This window comes from Doryrhamphus excisus, linkage group LG9 (genome assembly GCF_037039965.1).
Source record: "Doryrhamphus excisus strain RoL-2023G ecotype Guam linkage group LG9, RoL_Dexc_Guam_v1.1, whole genome shotgun sequence".
Classification (NCBI taxonomy): Eukaryota; Metazoa; Chordata; class Actinopteri; order Syngnathiformes; family Syngnathidae; genus Doryrhamphus; species Doryrhamphus excisus.
The window spans coordinates 11,292,265-11,309,189 of NC_136365.1; the positions used below are offsets into that span (position 1 = coordinate 11,292,265).

The 16,925-nt window shown below is 42.1% G+C and overlaps 1 protein-coding gene across 1 annotated transcript; it reads left to right on the forward strand.

The window, feature by feature from the left end:
- The first annotated feature begins 429 nt into the window (after positions 1-429).
- parn (poly(A)-specific ribonuclease (deadenylation nuclease)) lies at positions 430-16,378 on the forward strand. The gene is made up of 26 exons (XM_058068024.2): positions 430-606; positions 826-903; positions 977-1,056; positions 1,642-1,709; positions 3,856-3,937; positions 4,105-4,165; positions 5,887-6,055; positions 6,265-6,327; positions 7,449-7,487; positions 7,571-7,613; positions 8,545-8,625; positions 8,701-8,757; positions 8,855-8,932; positions 9,005-9,048; positions 9,157-9,199; positions 9,557-9,632; positions 9,708-9,818; positions 9,879-9,948; positions 10,026-10,081; positions 12,829-12,915; positions 12,995-13,069; positions 14,222-14,399; positions 14,487-14,614; positions 15,054-15,096; positions 15,181-15,335; positions 15,712-16,378. The coding sequence occupies exons 1-26, from the start codon at positions 588-590 to the stop codon at positions 15,756-15,758; spliced, it is 2,031 nt and encodes a 676-aa protein (XP_057924007.2). The 5' UTR covers positions 430-587; the 3' UTR covers positions 15,759-16,378.
- Positions 16,379-16,925: the final 547 nt, after the last annotated feature.

Sequence of the window (16,925 nt, forward strand, 5' to 3'; positions counted from 1 at the left end):
TGTTTTGTTAATTGTGCTATTTTTTAACTAAGGAATATATTACTAAGAAATACCTGGGGGCCTGGAACAAGATACGCGGTTTGCACCACGTTTGTAAGTATGGTCATACAAGTGTACATAACCCGGAAGTACTTTATAACGCCGCGTTCATGTTAACTCGGAAACTGTTAGTCTTACTTGTCAAATGTCGTCTCTCTCCCACTCTGAAGATGTGTGGCGAAATATCAAGTATGAAAATCTGTAGTGAACACAAATAATACATGACGTCAATAAAGGTTATTGTTTTTTTCCGCAGATGAGAAATATTATCTTCCAAATACTGTACACACACGGGTGCAGTGAACATCTCATCCTTTAAAGCGTTCAGTTTTTTATCGTACATTTTGTCGTAAGAACCTAATGTAAAATCATATGGTTGCTGTTTGTTTTTTGTCTCCGCTATTCATCGTTAGATATATACCTCCCAGCTCAGGCGTTGCTTCGCTGTTGGAATTCCGAATTCCCGGTGCCACCTGAACGCACCATAAAAGCCAAACGAGGTCGGTAGCAACCGTTAGCTGTCAGCCGGTCCCAGTCGTCGTGTCAGGATGGAGGTGACACGCAGATGTAAGTTGCACATTTGCCAGCCACTGGTTTTCTGTTGCATTCGCCGGTAACAATAGTTTGGAAAGTCCAAATTAAATGAGACAAGAGAATGCGAGCGACTCTCCCCTTTGCCTTAGCGCGTGTCCATAGTAAGCTAGCATGCTAAACTGGCTAAGCTAGTCGCGATATGGGGAAGGAATCTCTCATTGTCACACTAACATCAACATTTTGCATATCCAGGTTTTAAAGACTGTTTAAACCTGGTGTACGCAGCGATAGAGGAGGCTGACTTTCTTGCCATCGATGGAGAGTTTTCAGGTAAATGTTGCAGTGGAAAGCCTCCGCTGGTTGCGTGCATGTGTGATGGTTGTTTGTGTTTGTGTCGCGGCAGGGATCAGCGATGGGCCCAGCGTCAGTGCACTCACGAACGGGATGGACACGCCAGAGGAACGATACACAAAGCTCAAAAAGGTTGGAAAAGCGCACTTGCAGGCACCCCTGGTGCACCTTCACGCTCTAGACTGGCGTCTTAGTGGCATAACTCAGCCTCAATGAGGCAAAAGTCAGCGTGTGTGTGGATAGGTAAAACAGCATTTTTTCAACCTTATCTAGCGCCAACACACAATGGAAGTGTATGGTCATTTTGAAGTTAATGTATTGCACATCTAATAGATAACTATATTGTAGTGTCAAAGGTCCAGCATACCTTGCAGGCACTTAAAATGAAGCGTGATGGTTATTTTTTTGCTTGGTATTGTAAGACTGTCTGCCATGTGTTGTATGGAATTGTAACTACAGCCCCATCTTGGCGTATCTGTGAGTGAGGGCAAGCAGATGGCACCAAAGCGTCCAAATAAGGAATGTAAGAAAGTGTGCGTTCCACAATGGCATTGAGGTTGTTGCCGTTTCCATCCAATTACTGGTGCTGCGACCAAAAAACACGACTCCACAGTAAAATGTATAAACGTGCTGCACAAACTGAACACAGTTTTGGCCTCACATTGATGATTGCTGCATTTAGTATTCATTTTTGTCTTGTTTCTCTGTCCTCAAAAGCATTCCATGGACTTTCTGCTCTTCCAGTTCGGGCTGTGCACCTTCAGATACGACCCGAAGGAGTCCAAGTGAGTGATGTCTGCTTGACAACGTCTGAATTGTGTGTTCTTTGGTGCTTTGCTGCAGCAAACTGAGTGCGAGGGTTGTATGACACTGGCCCCCAGTTAGGAACCTCATTAGCTCAGCTCATTGGGAGAGCTGCGTCACAAACGTCCGCCATTTGCCAAGATCATAATGTTGGCCTCTGAATGATATTCATCGATAATCCTCTGATCTTATGCTGCAGATGCAGACACCTAGAACACGGATGAACTGTTCGTGTATTTATGATGAGTGCTTTTGGCCTGGACCCCCCTTGGATATTTCCAAGGGCCCCTGCCAAATATTGGTAATGATTTAAAAAAAAAAAAAAAAAAAAAAGTTTTGTTGTTTGCTCAGATGCTCAGAAAATGATGGCATTAAATATCTCCATGTAATGGAAACGTGTTGGTGCTTAAAGGGATAGTTTGGATTTTTTGCTCCTAAAATAAAGATCAAACTAGAGTCAAAATTTTTGCATATCTGTATAGAAATTGATGGGGTTTTTTTCCCCACACCACCAGCCTCCAAAACACAAAACTCTTGTTTACGCATGATACATCATAGCCGCACAAGATGCACTCAATGGCATAGCTAATGGTTATCAGTTGGATAGTGGCGCCTTGCAGGGGAGTTGACTGACAGTTCCGGTGACGAATGAAAATTTAAGTCTCATTTTCAAAGCTGAAGCAAGGAGGGAAAGGTGAGAGAAACTGGAGATCCGGGACGGCAGAAGTGCTCGTGAGCACACTACTGCACCGACAGTGCTAGCAAAGTTTGCAAGTTTAAATCGGATTTGCTCAAACTCTTCTCTTGGCTAGAGGTTGAGGTCAACCCCATGTTCTGTATATATTGCCATGGGTAGAAGCAGGCAGGGAAAAAAAAACAAAACAAAAACAAAACTGAACTCCCTCCAAGCAGCGCATCACCTGCAGAAACCTCTGTCTCCGTGATGTCACTAGTCCCTAGCATGATTTCCTAGGTGGAGATGAGTGGCTTTTGACCAAAAAATACTCAGATAGACCTAGCGCTATTATGTTACTATGCTCATGTTATGTTAGTATTTTTACCATGCTAACATTAGCATACATAATCACTTATATTAACATTTGTGTTATCATGCTAGATGTGAATGTTAACTTTAGCTTGTTATACTTTTGCATGTAGTACCAATTTTCTGTATAAAATGACAGAATAAAGACGTTTGCCCAAGAATAATTTGAATTTTTTGAAAACATTTTGTTTTATTTTTAGTAATATATAATATGTATGTCAACTATTTAAACCAACAAAATACATGTAAAAACATTTACGAAATACTTAAAAAAAAAAAAAAAAATTGTGGTGCCACGCTAAACAATATGGCGTGTCAAAGCTGGCTCCCAGGCCTTGAGTTTGACACCTCAATCACTGCTTCTAATACAGTGGAACCTCCTAAGACCAAATGCAATTTGTTCCTGGACAGTAGTCTAGATTTGGAAGCCTTTTTTTCCCCCGAGAGCAGGGGTCTACAACCTATGGCTTTTTTGATGGCTGCATCTGGCTCTCACATGTTTCCTGGCACTATACATTTTTTTTCCGCAGACATGTTAAAATAAAATGCTCCAGAAATCAATGTTTAAAAAAAAAAACATTCAAACTACAAAACATAATCATATATTTTAATCCCTTTTCTTTCCGGCAAAGGCTGTCCTTCCGGTCAGACGCCAATACACGATTATGATGTGGTAGCCTACCAGGTCATTGCGTGGTCAAGAGGGCAACTTTGTGCTAGCTTGTGCAAACACTTTTGCCCAAGATGTTTGATATGCAGTGATGCTACATTCGCATCTACAGTAAATATCCAGCGGATACTTGGGACAAAATATGTATTTTACTTGTATTCAGTGTTATGTTTTGTTTTGTTTTTTACATGCATGTATTTGTATTCAGTGCTGTTTTTATTTTTTTAATAATGTTAATATTATATGGCTGTCACGGAAAGATTCAGTTTCCCGACCCCTTCCCTAGAGGAAATAATGCAAACAGCAATGATCTTTTCCAGAGTGAAACTCTCCATTTTTAGCTGTCTCATATGCACTGTTAATATGAAAGCATAAAAATTATATTTACGCTGGCTCTGTTTCCCTCTGGCAGGTACATCACAAAGACTTTTAACTTTTATGTTTTCCCCAAACCGTTCAACCGATCATCCCCCGACATCAAGTTCATCTGTCAGGTAATCCATGCTTGTATTTGCCGCACTTGGAATTTTTCCAATGTTTCTGTCAGTCCCGTTTCCATCAAGCCGTCTGCATGGATACATGTGCCAGCAGTGGACTGTCCAGGTGTGGGGGTGTTCCACTGTGGTGGCGGCGGTGTTATTGTTGTTGTTCTTAATTTCAGAGTTCCAGTATTGACTTCCTGGCCAGTCAAGGCTTTGATTTCAACAAGGTCTTCTGTCACGGTGAGTAGTATGGTTCATTTGTATGGTAAATACCAGGGGTGCATGATAATCCGTATGAGGGGAATTATGACATCATACCAAAAATCACATCATTTAAAAAAAAAAAAAAAAAACACTCACTGAGGTGGGATTATCTGTAGTGTGTGGGTGAGCAAGGTTCCTTTTTTCTTCTGCCTGTGATGCTAACGGACTGTCATAATTAATGGTTCTCCTGATAGTCGTCATGTGCTGGTGGTAATGCCCTAATTAAGACAAATCAGCGGTCAAATGTAAATGTTAAAGATGACGTTATTGGTCAACACATTTTTTGTTTAGGGGGTGGGGGGTTTACCATGCATTTCTGTTGAATTTGCATGTCTGCCCAAGAGGCATTAGCATGGAACTGAGTTAAGAAAAACATATTATAAGTAAGGCTGTTAATCGATGAAAATGTTTGATCTTGAGTAATCATTTTGTCTGATTAATTAGTTAACTTGGTTAAAACTTATTGTTTTCCGTATGCCATTATCTGTTAAAGTAAGTAAACTTTTTGTGGTAAACATTTCGATGTGCAACTACGATAATTCTCGTATTTTCCAGAGTATATGTCACACTTTTTTTTTTTCATAGGTTGGCTGTTCTTGCGACTTATACTCCAGAGCGACTTATAAATGAAAATATATATAAATATAATTTGACAGACAGCCACAAGAGGGCACTCTGGACTTAGATGTAATTAGATGGAATTAGATGTTGGCTTACAAAGACAACTGAGAATGACAGAACACAAATACCCCCGCCCCCTTCAAAAAAAATAATATTCCGCAGACTACAAGCTGCAAGTAGTGAAATTTTGAAGAAATGAAGAAAATAAAACAGTTACTGTACCTAAAGCTGTTTATGGTACAAACACTGGACACCTTTTTACTCACAAAAAATATGACTTGTACTCCAGTGCGATGTATTTTTCCTACCTAATTATGCATTTTTGGTCTTCTGCGACTTATAGTCCAGAATATACCGTACCTTAAATTTTATGTAAAAGAATATCAATTTGGGGACTATGGGCCATGATTTAAACCAATACAGTCAGCAAGCATATCTTCGTATTACTATTTTCTTTTATTATTAGCTCTTAAACTCGCCCACAAACGTTCAGCAAATCCAAAGTGTGAGCGAGTGAGACCTCTCACACTAACATGTTTTTGAGTAAAATGTTTGAGTAAAAAGTCTATTTAGGAACATTCAGAAAGGATTATTATTCAAGATTTGCCTCAATGCACCTTTCGTTCATGAAATGTACAAATGAAAATACCTAAAACAGAGCAATAGTCATTTCATTTCATTCAAATTGCAAACTCAATGTCATTTCATTTCTCCTTTAAAATACATAGAAATTAATAATTGTTACAGTAAATATTATTTCATTACTCTATTTATTAGAAATCCTACCGTTCTCCAATGCCCAGAGGGATGTATGGATGTATTTGGATGCATTTTCCCTTCGGTGCGAGTCGAGGATCAAACGGGAGGAGCGCATGCTAATCGCGCCTCAAAAAAATTACTGTCCTTAAAGGAAACTTCCGTTAACGCGTTAACTTTGACAGCTCTAATGAAAACCAATACAAATATGTTTAGAACAACAAATTCACTTTTTTGTCACTTGAAGACCGAGCTGCTCACAACTGTGAAATGTGTGTCGAATGCGACTTGGCTCAAATTTGATGTCCGTCTGTTTTTAGGAATCCCTTACCTGAATCAAGAAGAGGAGGCCCAGCTGAGAGAGCAGACAGAGGAGAGGCGGAGCCAACAGGCCAACGGCGTGGGAACACCTTCCTTCATCTCACCATCCTGCTCCAAAGGCCCCGCCCATGTACCTGACGAGCACAAAGACTTCATCAGCAGAGTGGTGTAAGTTTGGGGTGCTTTGGATGGCGGCCGGTTCAGGACTTCAACCCAATTGTGGCGGTTGGGCTTGTGTTATGATGTTATGTCGTCGTATAATTTGCATAGTTGCCATTTGCATGTAATTGTAATGAACAGAGACAGAAGAATGGCAGAAAGTGTTTGCCTTGAAATAATTGATGTCTGTTGGAATAATGAAGTGTTTGCCAATGCAGGGAGAAAGTTGAGACCCTTTTCTCCAGTAAAGAAAAGACTGTGGACTTGGAGCCGTGCACAGGGTAAGCCAATATTCTCTGGCGCTGTCAATCAACATGGCTCCTGAAAAGTCTCCACTAGGTAGTGCAGCAAATTACTAGCCATGTCCTGTGTGATTACATTGTGGCGCACTTCTCTTGCGTTACATGGCTAGCTTTTTATTCCATCCCTTCCAACATCAAACCGTACAATTGATGCACACGTGTGCTATTTCCATCCATCCTCCAATTTTCTGGACTGCTTATCCTCTATTTCCATGTCACAAAAATTCCCACTTCTCCTGACATTCCCAAATTTTCATAACAGTAATTGGAATGGTTGAAATGGGTTGAGAAATGTGGCTATAGTAACAATTGTTGCAAAGTGTAGCTTTCCTGCTACATTGCACTGGCATGCTACCATTATTAGCCATTTTTAATTGGTAATCACTTGCAAAAGCACTTAGCGTTAGCATGCTTGATGTTGGCACGCAAACGCTAATGTACTGGCGTTTTTTGCCTTTTTTTATTGGTCAATTATATAAGCACTTAGCATTATCATTCTACGTTTTAGCATGCTAATGTTAGCATTGCAAGCATGCTACCATTAGTATATTAGCATTTTTATTTATACATGTGTATATGTATGTATGTATTAACTTATGCAAACACTTAGCACTATCATGTTAGGTGTTAGTATGCTAATGTACACATATTTTTTTATGCTCACTTTAACATACTTACTTACATAAACATTAGCTTATTTACACTTCGTGTTACTATGCTAGATGTTGCCATGTAGTGTTACCATGTCAGCATGCAAACGTTTGCAATCTACAATTGTTGGCCATTTTCAGTGTTAAGCAAACACTTTGCGCTGCGAAGTGTTAGAATAGTACCATTTCATGCCATTTTCCCATTAACTTTAGGAGCCTCTGCTGTCATGCATGTTAACAGTTGGAATGTAAGAATTGTATCCCTTTTTTATTATTTTAAATGCCCACAATTTTTTTCTCTTTGACCATTTAAATCATTCCAACACTGACTCTACATATGTCAAAATTCTTTTTACAACTCTTATCTTTTCTGCATTTCCAATACATTTCTATGCTACATTTAACCATTCATCCATTTCCAATATATTAATTCTTTCTTCTTTTTGGCAGGTTCCAGAGGAAGCTGATATACCAGACACTGAACTGGAAGTGAGTGCATCTTGTTTTATTTTGTATGTACTTACAGTAATTGGTGGTTTGGGTTTTTATTCATCCTTTCTTGTGACTGACAGGTTTCCTAAAGGGCTCCACGTAGAAACCGTGGAAACAGACAAGGTAGGATACAACCTTTTATACTTCCTATCCAATACAGATACTGCGGCGTTGCATATCCTTTGACACTGGATTGGTGTCACAGGTTTCTCATGGTGGGTTGGGACCACCCCGTACGGCCAGGTGATAGACCTGGCATGATGCCGTTCACCGGACTAACAATGCTGGCCTCCAAAACCAATCCTCAAAAATGCACAAACACCACTGCATGGAGACCAAGCTCTGTGCAATGAACCGTGACAACAAGACGACTACCCATGCCCTAAGTCAACAATAAATCCACAACATAGAATGACACATGCAAGGGTGGCAAACATGTAAAAAGAAATGTGGACAATAACTCATTCACCCCACTGTAAGAAACCACATATAGTTGGTGGGTAGACAAATTATTTTTTTCAGATTTAAATTAACAAAGCATTATTAGAGCTCTGTAGACATGACAAAACACAACTATAGTTTTTTAATACTTTTTTTATTTACAACATATTGCGCAACTGCAGGGTCTTGAGACACATGCTAACTCGCAAACTAGAGAGCTAGCGACCTGAACGGTAGCCTTCAAGTTATTTCCTTTAAACTTAAATAGCTAAAAACTTACCACTTCCACACGGATAGGGAGGATAACTATTAATAGTTATTTAACCTTTAACATGAACATTAATCAAACTTAATATTTTTTTCTGGGTACATGATACCATACAGCATCCATATCAAACTTGCGCGGGCCGCGCTAACATTAAACTTTCATATCAATGTGGGGGCCTCAAACTAGTGTCCTGCGGGCCACGTGTTTGAGACCCCTGGGATACAGAAAGTACACATGACATTGTTTGACACTAGCGCCATCAAATGCCACATGATGCCGTGCGTTCACCTTGTTAGGAGTAATTGCATCTTGGAGCTGATATGGAATACTTGTTGTTTTATGCAGAAGGAGCGCTTCATCCAGGTCAGCAAGGTGGATGAGGAGGAGAGGAAGCGGCGGGAACAGCAGAAAGTGGAGCGGGAACAGGTTAGTGGGAAGAACGTCGAATGCGGAAGAGTTGAAGTTCTCTCTGACTTTTTGTGCGGCTTCATTGGCCTCCAGGAGGAGCTGAACGATGCCGTGGGTTTCTCCCGGGTCATCCACGCCATTTCCAAGTCTGTGAGTCAGTCACCTGGTGATCCTCTGACCCGTTTTTGAGAACTGGATTCGGACATGTTGTTGATGTTCTCGCACTGAAACGCCCTCTCGCTCACAGAGTAAACTGGTAGTCGGCCACAACATGCTGCTGGACGTGATGCACACCATCCACCAGTTCTACTGCCCCCTCCCTGAGGTACGCTCACCTGCTATGAACTAAAGCTCTCAGTCATTTTTGCATTATTTACCATCCTGCTCTTCTCTCCAGGAGCTTCAGGACTTTAAAGAGGTCACAATGTGTGTTTTCCCCAAGTGAGTTTTTTTGCCTTCATTGTAGAAGCTGCTTGCTTGCGTTCTTTCTTTCTTTTTTTAAGTCTTTTCTGTTTTCTGCATTTACATGATTTATGCATCTTCTTGCAGGCTTCTGGATACCAAGCTGATGGCCTCCACTCAACCCTTTAAGGTGAACTGTTGCCTGGATCGGCTGGGATGTCCGCTCATTCTTTTCCTCAGCTGCTTGTCCTCAGAAAGGTCACAGGTTATACTAGAGCCTAGACCAGCTGGGACCGGCAGCGGCAGCTTTTATGTTGACATAATGGAGGACGGGACATGTTGGCTACCTAGCCACCTTATACTTCCCACCTTTACTGTAATTTCATATTTAATCTGACTGTTTTCCTATTAAAAATGAATTGGCCATTAATGTGGTGCCCCCTTCTGGTAGAAAACCCTATTCCATTTTCCATGACTGAAGCATTGTGCTGATTCAACAGATCAGCTCAATGATGATCTAATGGGTTCTACTCTTTTTATGTCCCAGGACCTGATAAGCAATACCTCTCTGGCCGAGCTGGAGAAGCAGCTGAACGACAGCCCCTTCAAGGCACCTGAAACTGGTACGTTCACACGCGGGTGTAAAGAACACATAGCTTCCTTGAAGCCTTACGCAATGGTGGTGGTTTTGCCATCAGAGGCGGCAGAAGACTTTCCCAGCTACAACACAGCCAAGGAGCAGCTGCACGAGGCCGGCTACGACGCCTACATCACAGGCCGCTGCTTCATCTCCATGGCCAACTTCCTGGGTAGTTAACTCATTAAATCATCTCCAAATGAAACCAAGGCCAACGAGTTGACTTTTTCAGGCTCCTTCCTGACTCCCCCCAAAGCGCACGTCTCTGCTCGCTCCAAACTCATCGAGCCTTTCTATAACAAGTAAGAATCGTGTCACTGTGCTTGTCATGGCCATACTCCTTCAGCCTCTTCATCGCCACCATGTTTCTCCATCTAAGGCTCTTCCTGATGAGAATCATTGATATTCCCTACCTCAACATCACAGGACCAGATTGTGAGTATTTCAACCTGCAACAGAATACTTTATTACTTTATAGCAGACAGACTGCCTGGTGTGGAGTCAGCATATAGACGTCATCAGCTCTAACCAGCCCACGAGCGCTGAATGCACTGCTAAAATACAGCATTTCCCAGGAGGCCATGCTGTTTCCTGACAGACCATAGCCAGCCCACGCTGCACTTTCATGTTTGGAAAGTAGCATTGAGTAGGCCCGACCCCCCCCCCCCCCCCCCCAGTATATAGCACAAACCTCACAACCATTCTCAGTCAAAATACTGTATTTTACACACCATAAGACGCACCCGATTATAAGGTGTGTCTCAATATAAGGTGCGGTTTCAATGATGGGGTCCATTTCTGTACTTAACCCATCCATAAAGCATAACATATACAGTGCATCCGGAAAGTATTCACAGCGCTTCACTTTTTCTACATTTTGTCATGTTACAGCCTCATTCCAAACTGTATTAAATTAATCTCTTACCTCAAAATACTCCATTATGACAATGTGAAAAAAGGTTTTTTTGACATGTTTTGAATTTATTAAAAATAGAAAACAAAAAAATCACATTTACATAAGTATTCACAGCCTTTGCCATGAAGCTCAAAATTGAGCTCAGGTGCATCTTTTTTCCACTGATCATCCTTGAGATCTTTCTACAGCTTAATTGGAGTCCACCTGCAGTAAATTCAGTTGATTGGACATGATTTGGAAATATAATAACTGTCTATATAAGGTCCCACAGTTGACTGTGCATGTCAGAGCACAAACACCAAGCATGAAGTCAAAAGAACTGTCTGTAGACCTGCGAGACAGGATTGTCTTGAGGCACAAATCTGGGGAAGGATACAGAAAAATTTCTGCTGCTTTGAAGGTCCCAATGAGCACAGTGGCCTCCATTATTCGTAAATGGAAGACGTTTGGAACCACCAGGACTCTTCCTAGAGCTGGCCGGCCTTCTAAACTGAGCGATCGGGGAAGAAGGGCCTTAGTCAGGGAGGTGACCAAGGCCCCGATGGTCACTCTGTCAGAGCTCCAGCGTTCCTCTGTGGAAAGAGGAGAGCCTTCCAGAAGGACAACCATCTCTGCAGCAGACGAAAGCCATCAGACCAGAGAATTTTGTTTCTCATGGTCTGAGAGTCATTCAGCTGCTTTTTGGCAAATTCCAGACGGGCTGCCATGTTCCTTTTACTAAGGAGTGGCTTTCGTCTGGCCACTCTACCATACAGGCCTGATTGGTGGATTGCTGCAGAGATGGTTGTCCTTCTGGAAGGCTCTCCTCTCTCCACAGAGGAACGCTGGAGCTCTGACAGAGTGACCATCGGGGCCTTGGTCACCTCCCTGACTAAGGCCCTTCTTCCCCGATCGCTCAGTTTAGAAGGCCGGCCAGCTCTAGGAAGAGTCCTGGTGGTTCCAAACGTCTTCCATTTACGAATAATGGAGGCCACTGTGCTCATTGGGACCTTCAAAGCAGCAGAAATTTTTCTGTATCCTTCCCCAGATTTGTGTCTCAAGACAATCCTGTCTCGCAGGTCTACAGACAGTTCTTTTGACTTCTTGCTTGGTGTTTGTGCTCTGACATGCACAGTCAACTGTGGGACCTTATATAGACAGTTATTATATTTCCAAATCATGTCCAATCAACTGAATTTACTGCAGGTGGACTCCAATTAAGCTGTAGAAAGATCTCAAGGATGATCAGTGGAAAAAAGATGCACCTGAGCTCAATTTTGAGCTTCATGGCAAAGGCTGTGAATACTTATGTAAATGTGATTTTTTTGTTTTCTATTTTTAATAAATTCAAAACATGTCAAAAAAAACTTTTTTCACATTGTCATAATGGAGTATTTTGTGTAGAATTTTGAGGTAAGAGATTAATTTAATACAGTTTGGAATGAGGCTGTAACATGACAAAATGTAGAAAAAGTGAAGCGCTGTGAATACTTTCCGGATGCACTGTAAGGTGCATGCCAAAACATACGGTCTACAAAAAAAGTCAGCAAAGCAAAACGGTAAGTTTAGTTGACCTTTATTCTACTATTTGACAATAGACTCATCTTCGGTATGTGAAGTGAACAGTTGGGCCATCCAACATGGCGGGTTCCCTTTTATCATTGTCCGAGTCGGTCTTGTCAGGTGGCTGTTCAGCAAACTTTCACCAAAACTGGGGCAACTGTCTATGAATATGGAGTCCAAGGTGTATTTAGAAGGTGGTAAACAGGTTTTCTACATCTTTTGTCTACTATATTGGGTCATGAAGTAACTATAGTAACTGTAGGGCTGTTATGTCATGTCTAGAGGGCTCTAATGAAGTGTATTTAGAAGATGGTAACCGGGTTTTATACATCTTATGTCTACTATATTGGGACATGACAGTGTAAAGGTAACTATAGGGCTGTTATGTCATGTCTAGGGGGCTCGGAAGTGTATTCAGAAGGTGGTAAACAGGTTTTCTATATCTTATGTCTACTGCATTGTGTCATGACAGTGTAAAGGTAACTATGGGGCTGTTATGTCATGTATAGAAGGCTCTAATCATCTTAAAAAGCATATTGAGAAGGTCAGAAACAGGTTTATATCTACTCTCCAGAAATATTGAATCGTACTTGGCGTAAATATCGCTAACGGCTAATTCTGTCCAGTAAACGACAGGAAACCCCCTCCTCCGTGTTAACATCTTATAGCTTTGTATTGATGGGTGTTTATAATGGACCATCACTGCCCCCCACCCGCTCCCCAGTGCAACCGAAACGAGACAACGTCCTCTATGTCACCTTCCCTAAGGAATGGAAGACCAGTGACCTCTACCAGCTCTTTAGTGCCTTCGGTAAGAATTCCTCCATCATACTCAGCATTGCAAGTTGTCTGTGTCGCTTACCTTCCTTCCTGCCTTCCTGTCCACTCAGGTAACATCCAGGTGTCATGGTTGGACGACACCTCCGCCTTTGTGTCCCTCAGTCAAACAGACCAGGTGCAGATAGGTGAGTGCTTTCTACGCAGTACGCGCCTTCCATTGGAAGCAGGCGATCATCTATATGGCCTAAATGGTTCATTCTGGTATGAACTCATTCAAAAGACATCCCCTCCACTTGCGGCTGTTTAGAACATTTGGACTGATCTTTCAAGGCACCCAGGATATTGTGGTCTGTGGCTATATAAACATACCAACAGAAAGACTTAACTTCCTCATCATTCATTCATCAGGGTAAACCGTTTCTACCTTTTTTCCTTCTTTAGTAATCAGCAGCAACATCGGTAAGTTTCAGCAAAATGGCTGAAACTTAAAAATGAAAAATGGCTTTTTATGAAAAGATACATGACAACCAAAACGTTCACTTTGACACATGTACTGTTAGTCGTATATATTTTAACTATACCACAAAACAACAAAATGGTAGTTTTACATGCAATAATTTATTTACAAATATAACACCAACTATTTCCAAGTTTTACATTTGGAACTGAAGTGTGGGTGCGCTCGCACTTCAATGCGTAATCTCTTGCACGCTGCACGGCTCCGTGCTTTTCGATTTCTTGGTTGCGTTGGAGCTTGAATACAAGGGATGCATGGCCAGCGCTTCTGCCACCGTGTGGCCGTCTTTACATGTTACATGTTTACAGTACCAAAACACTGTTGTAATTTATTCCACCCATGGCCCGCCTCCAGACTTGTACCTGGGCATGCCCATACAAGGAAGTCGCCGGCTGGTTGTCGCCTGTAACTTCCCTCAAAGCTCACTGTGATGCTCGAGAGGGAGCGCCCAGAGCCATCCCAAAGTTCTTTCAGGGATCACTTCCAAGCACAAATGGTCTCATGATCTGAAACTTTGCCATAGTTTAACGCCGGAATACAACATTTTAACTACATTTATAGGTCAGAAAAGTGGAAAAAGCATCATAGGTCCACTTTAAAACTGCACCAGACATGATCTCTGCTATTGTGCCGTTGCATCATCACATCCTTTAGCTAAAGGGATCATTGGTCTAACACAAGTGTCGTCATGGCGCCACGGCTGTTTTCCAAGCACTAATTTGTACACTGCTCACCCGGCGCCTGTAAGAGCCCTGTCGGTTCTTTGACTAGAGGAGTTGGCCACATGAGGTTGCGCCATGACGCTGTTTTAACTGTCCAGCCATGAACACCAGTCGCTACGCAGAGAGCTACAGGATCCAGACGTACGCCGAGTACATCCAGGCCAAGCAGCAGGACAAAGACAAGCTCGCTCACTCTTCCAAATCCTGGACGGAGGACGGCTGGGTGAGGCCTCACTATGCTGCTTCCGCTGCTTCTGCTGGCTTTGGATACTCCAGGTACGCCCCCCCCCCCCCGTGTAAGATGAGAAGCTTCAGCCTCAGCCAGTATGTGCATCACATTCTTGCCCCCTGTCTTTGTCCCAGGTCCCTGAGGAAGCGCAGCATCAGTCCCATTCAGCCGGAACAGGGAAGCAGTGAGGCCGCCGCAGTGGACGGCTGGAGTCACTACTCGTATTCAGACAGCAGCGAAAGCAAGAAGAGGAAAACTGACGGTGTGTTTGTCGATCTTATAGCCTTCTAGCATAAAGCATTCAACTAATTGATCAGTCATCAGTCAAATGTTTGATATTTTTATTCTCATTATTTCTTTTAATCCAGCAAAAATGTTTTTCCAGATTACTCGATCAATCGACAGACATTTCGGTAGAATAGTCGATGACTAAAATATTCGATAGCTGCAGCCCTAAAGGGGACACACCTGCAAATGACTTTTCTGAAGAAAATCAGTCGGTTATTTTCTCTCCAGAATGACTCCATTCATTACCAGGGAAGAGTAATTATTGCATTACCTTTACAGCATCCTTCATATATGTCAAAGAATTGGGTTGTAGCTTTTGTGGCAGGGAGCTTTCAAGTGTTTAGTCGGCGCTCGTATGAGTGGTGGTCTTGTGGGAATATGAACTTAATTTGTGTGTTGTGACTGTTTTGCAGACGTTGTGGAGAGCAAGACGTCAGAGGGATGGCTAAAGACCACGTAAGATCAAGCAGTTGTCACATTTTCCTCATGTTTAGCGCCATCTGGTCTCTTTCTGTGTCTTTGCGTGTTTGAACCCTGCAGGGAGGCTTCAGAGTCCTCCGGGTCAAGTCTCGTCCCCGAGGAGGGCAGTCCTGAGGCTCCAGACCCAACGGAGGATGCAGAGGGAACGCTCGCCTGGCAACAGGCCGCCGCCATACCCGGTCATATAAGTCAGAAGACCAAGAAGAAGTCTGAAGGTGTGTTTGTGCAGACCTGCTGCCTTGAATGCATGTTGCTGCACCATACGCATCTCCAAAAACATCCAGGAGCTGCAGCAAAGAAGATCTAGCCATCTGTTTAAAATTGAAATTTTGATGTTATTTTGTGGACAGAGATCGGGTAAGGATTCGGTATATTGAGGTCGTAAAAATTTATTCAAGGTGGGGCAGGTCTGCTGCCTTTTTAAAATAACATGAAACCGGTTTGTTCTGCTTGGGTTGGGTTTTGTTTGGGTGAGAAATGAATGTCTGTCTGCTGCCCCCCTGTGGTTCATGTTGGAATAGGATAGATCACCATTTGCCTTCATTCTTTCCCAAAGTGTTGTCCTGGTAGATTTATATGTGTTTTGTTCAGCCGCCGGGGCATCATCATCGCTCTTCGAGGTTCCCGAGGTGTGGTAGCAGGAAGTGGGAAGAAACCAAGCAGCATCAGCCGCCGCCACCACCACTGCTCACGATCCTGTTTTCCGAAGCACTTGGGACATTCCATGACCCGGAACAGCAGGTGTGGACTCAAACGACACAAGCCATATGTGACAAGTCTTCTGGTTGGCAACACGACAAACACAATCCTTTTCCAAGTTATTTTATATGAGACCTGTTGGTAATACTGCAAAGGAGCGCCACAGCCACGCTGGAGTCTTTTTAATGGCGTCGCCACTCTGATTGTCGTATATTTTAGTGTGTTTACGTTCATAAGCTGCCACTCAACATCAGGGTTCATAATGTGTATTAAAAAAAAAGCTAGTTTTTTTAAGCTGTGTAAAACGACCAACTCCTGTTTTATCCAGCATAAATATATATAAATGTGTCCACAATAATGTGATAATTTATTACAGCTGTAATTTGACCCTTCAGGTGGTGCTTCTTTGTTTTTGTACAGATGTTGTTTTTGTAACCAGCGTCTATGGCAAACGTGTAAATGTATGTTGTTTTTTTTTTCTTTTTGTAATGAGGTAAAAATGTAAAAATTAAAAAAAATCTCCTTGGAAAAGGGAGAAAATAAAATAATTTTCTTACTATCACCGCCTCTGCTTTATTCTGTCAAAATATGAACACAAATGTTATTTAATATTTATTTTACGCACCATTTTAATTATTTATATTAATATTTTATGTTTTCATGTTTATTTAAAGTGGTGGTTCTCAATTGTTTTCTGTCATTCCCTTCCCACCCGCAAGAGAGTTTGAGAGGCACTGATTTAAAATAATGGAATGAACAATATCTACTACTATGTAATATTTTTATATATTTAAGGTTTTAAAATGTTGCCGTGGAGGTTGGAGGTGCTTTACTTTCGGGTAACTTGTGTATGTTCCCCCACAAAAAATGGCGTCGAAGAAGACAATCACTGGAATTGTCATGGCCCTGCAAATTCTCAAATATTAGTTTTGTGTGTTATATTTAACGGTTTTATTTAACTAAAAACACTGCGCGCATTAATAAGCACCCAAACGTGTTATTTGGGGGACCGTTTATCGCTGTCGCCATGGACTATCCGAGCCAAGCTAGCTTGATGGCTAACAACCCGGCGAGTTCCTTTCCCCGGATGTTACAAGAAGGGGCGG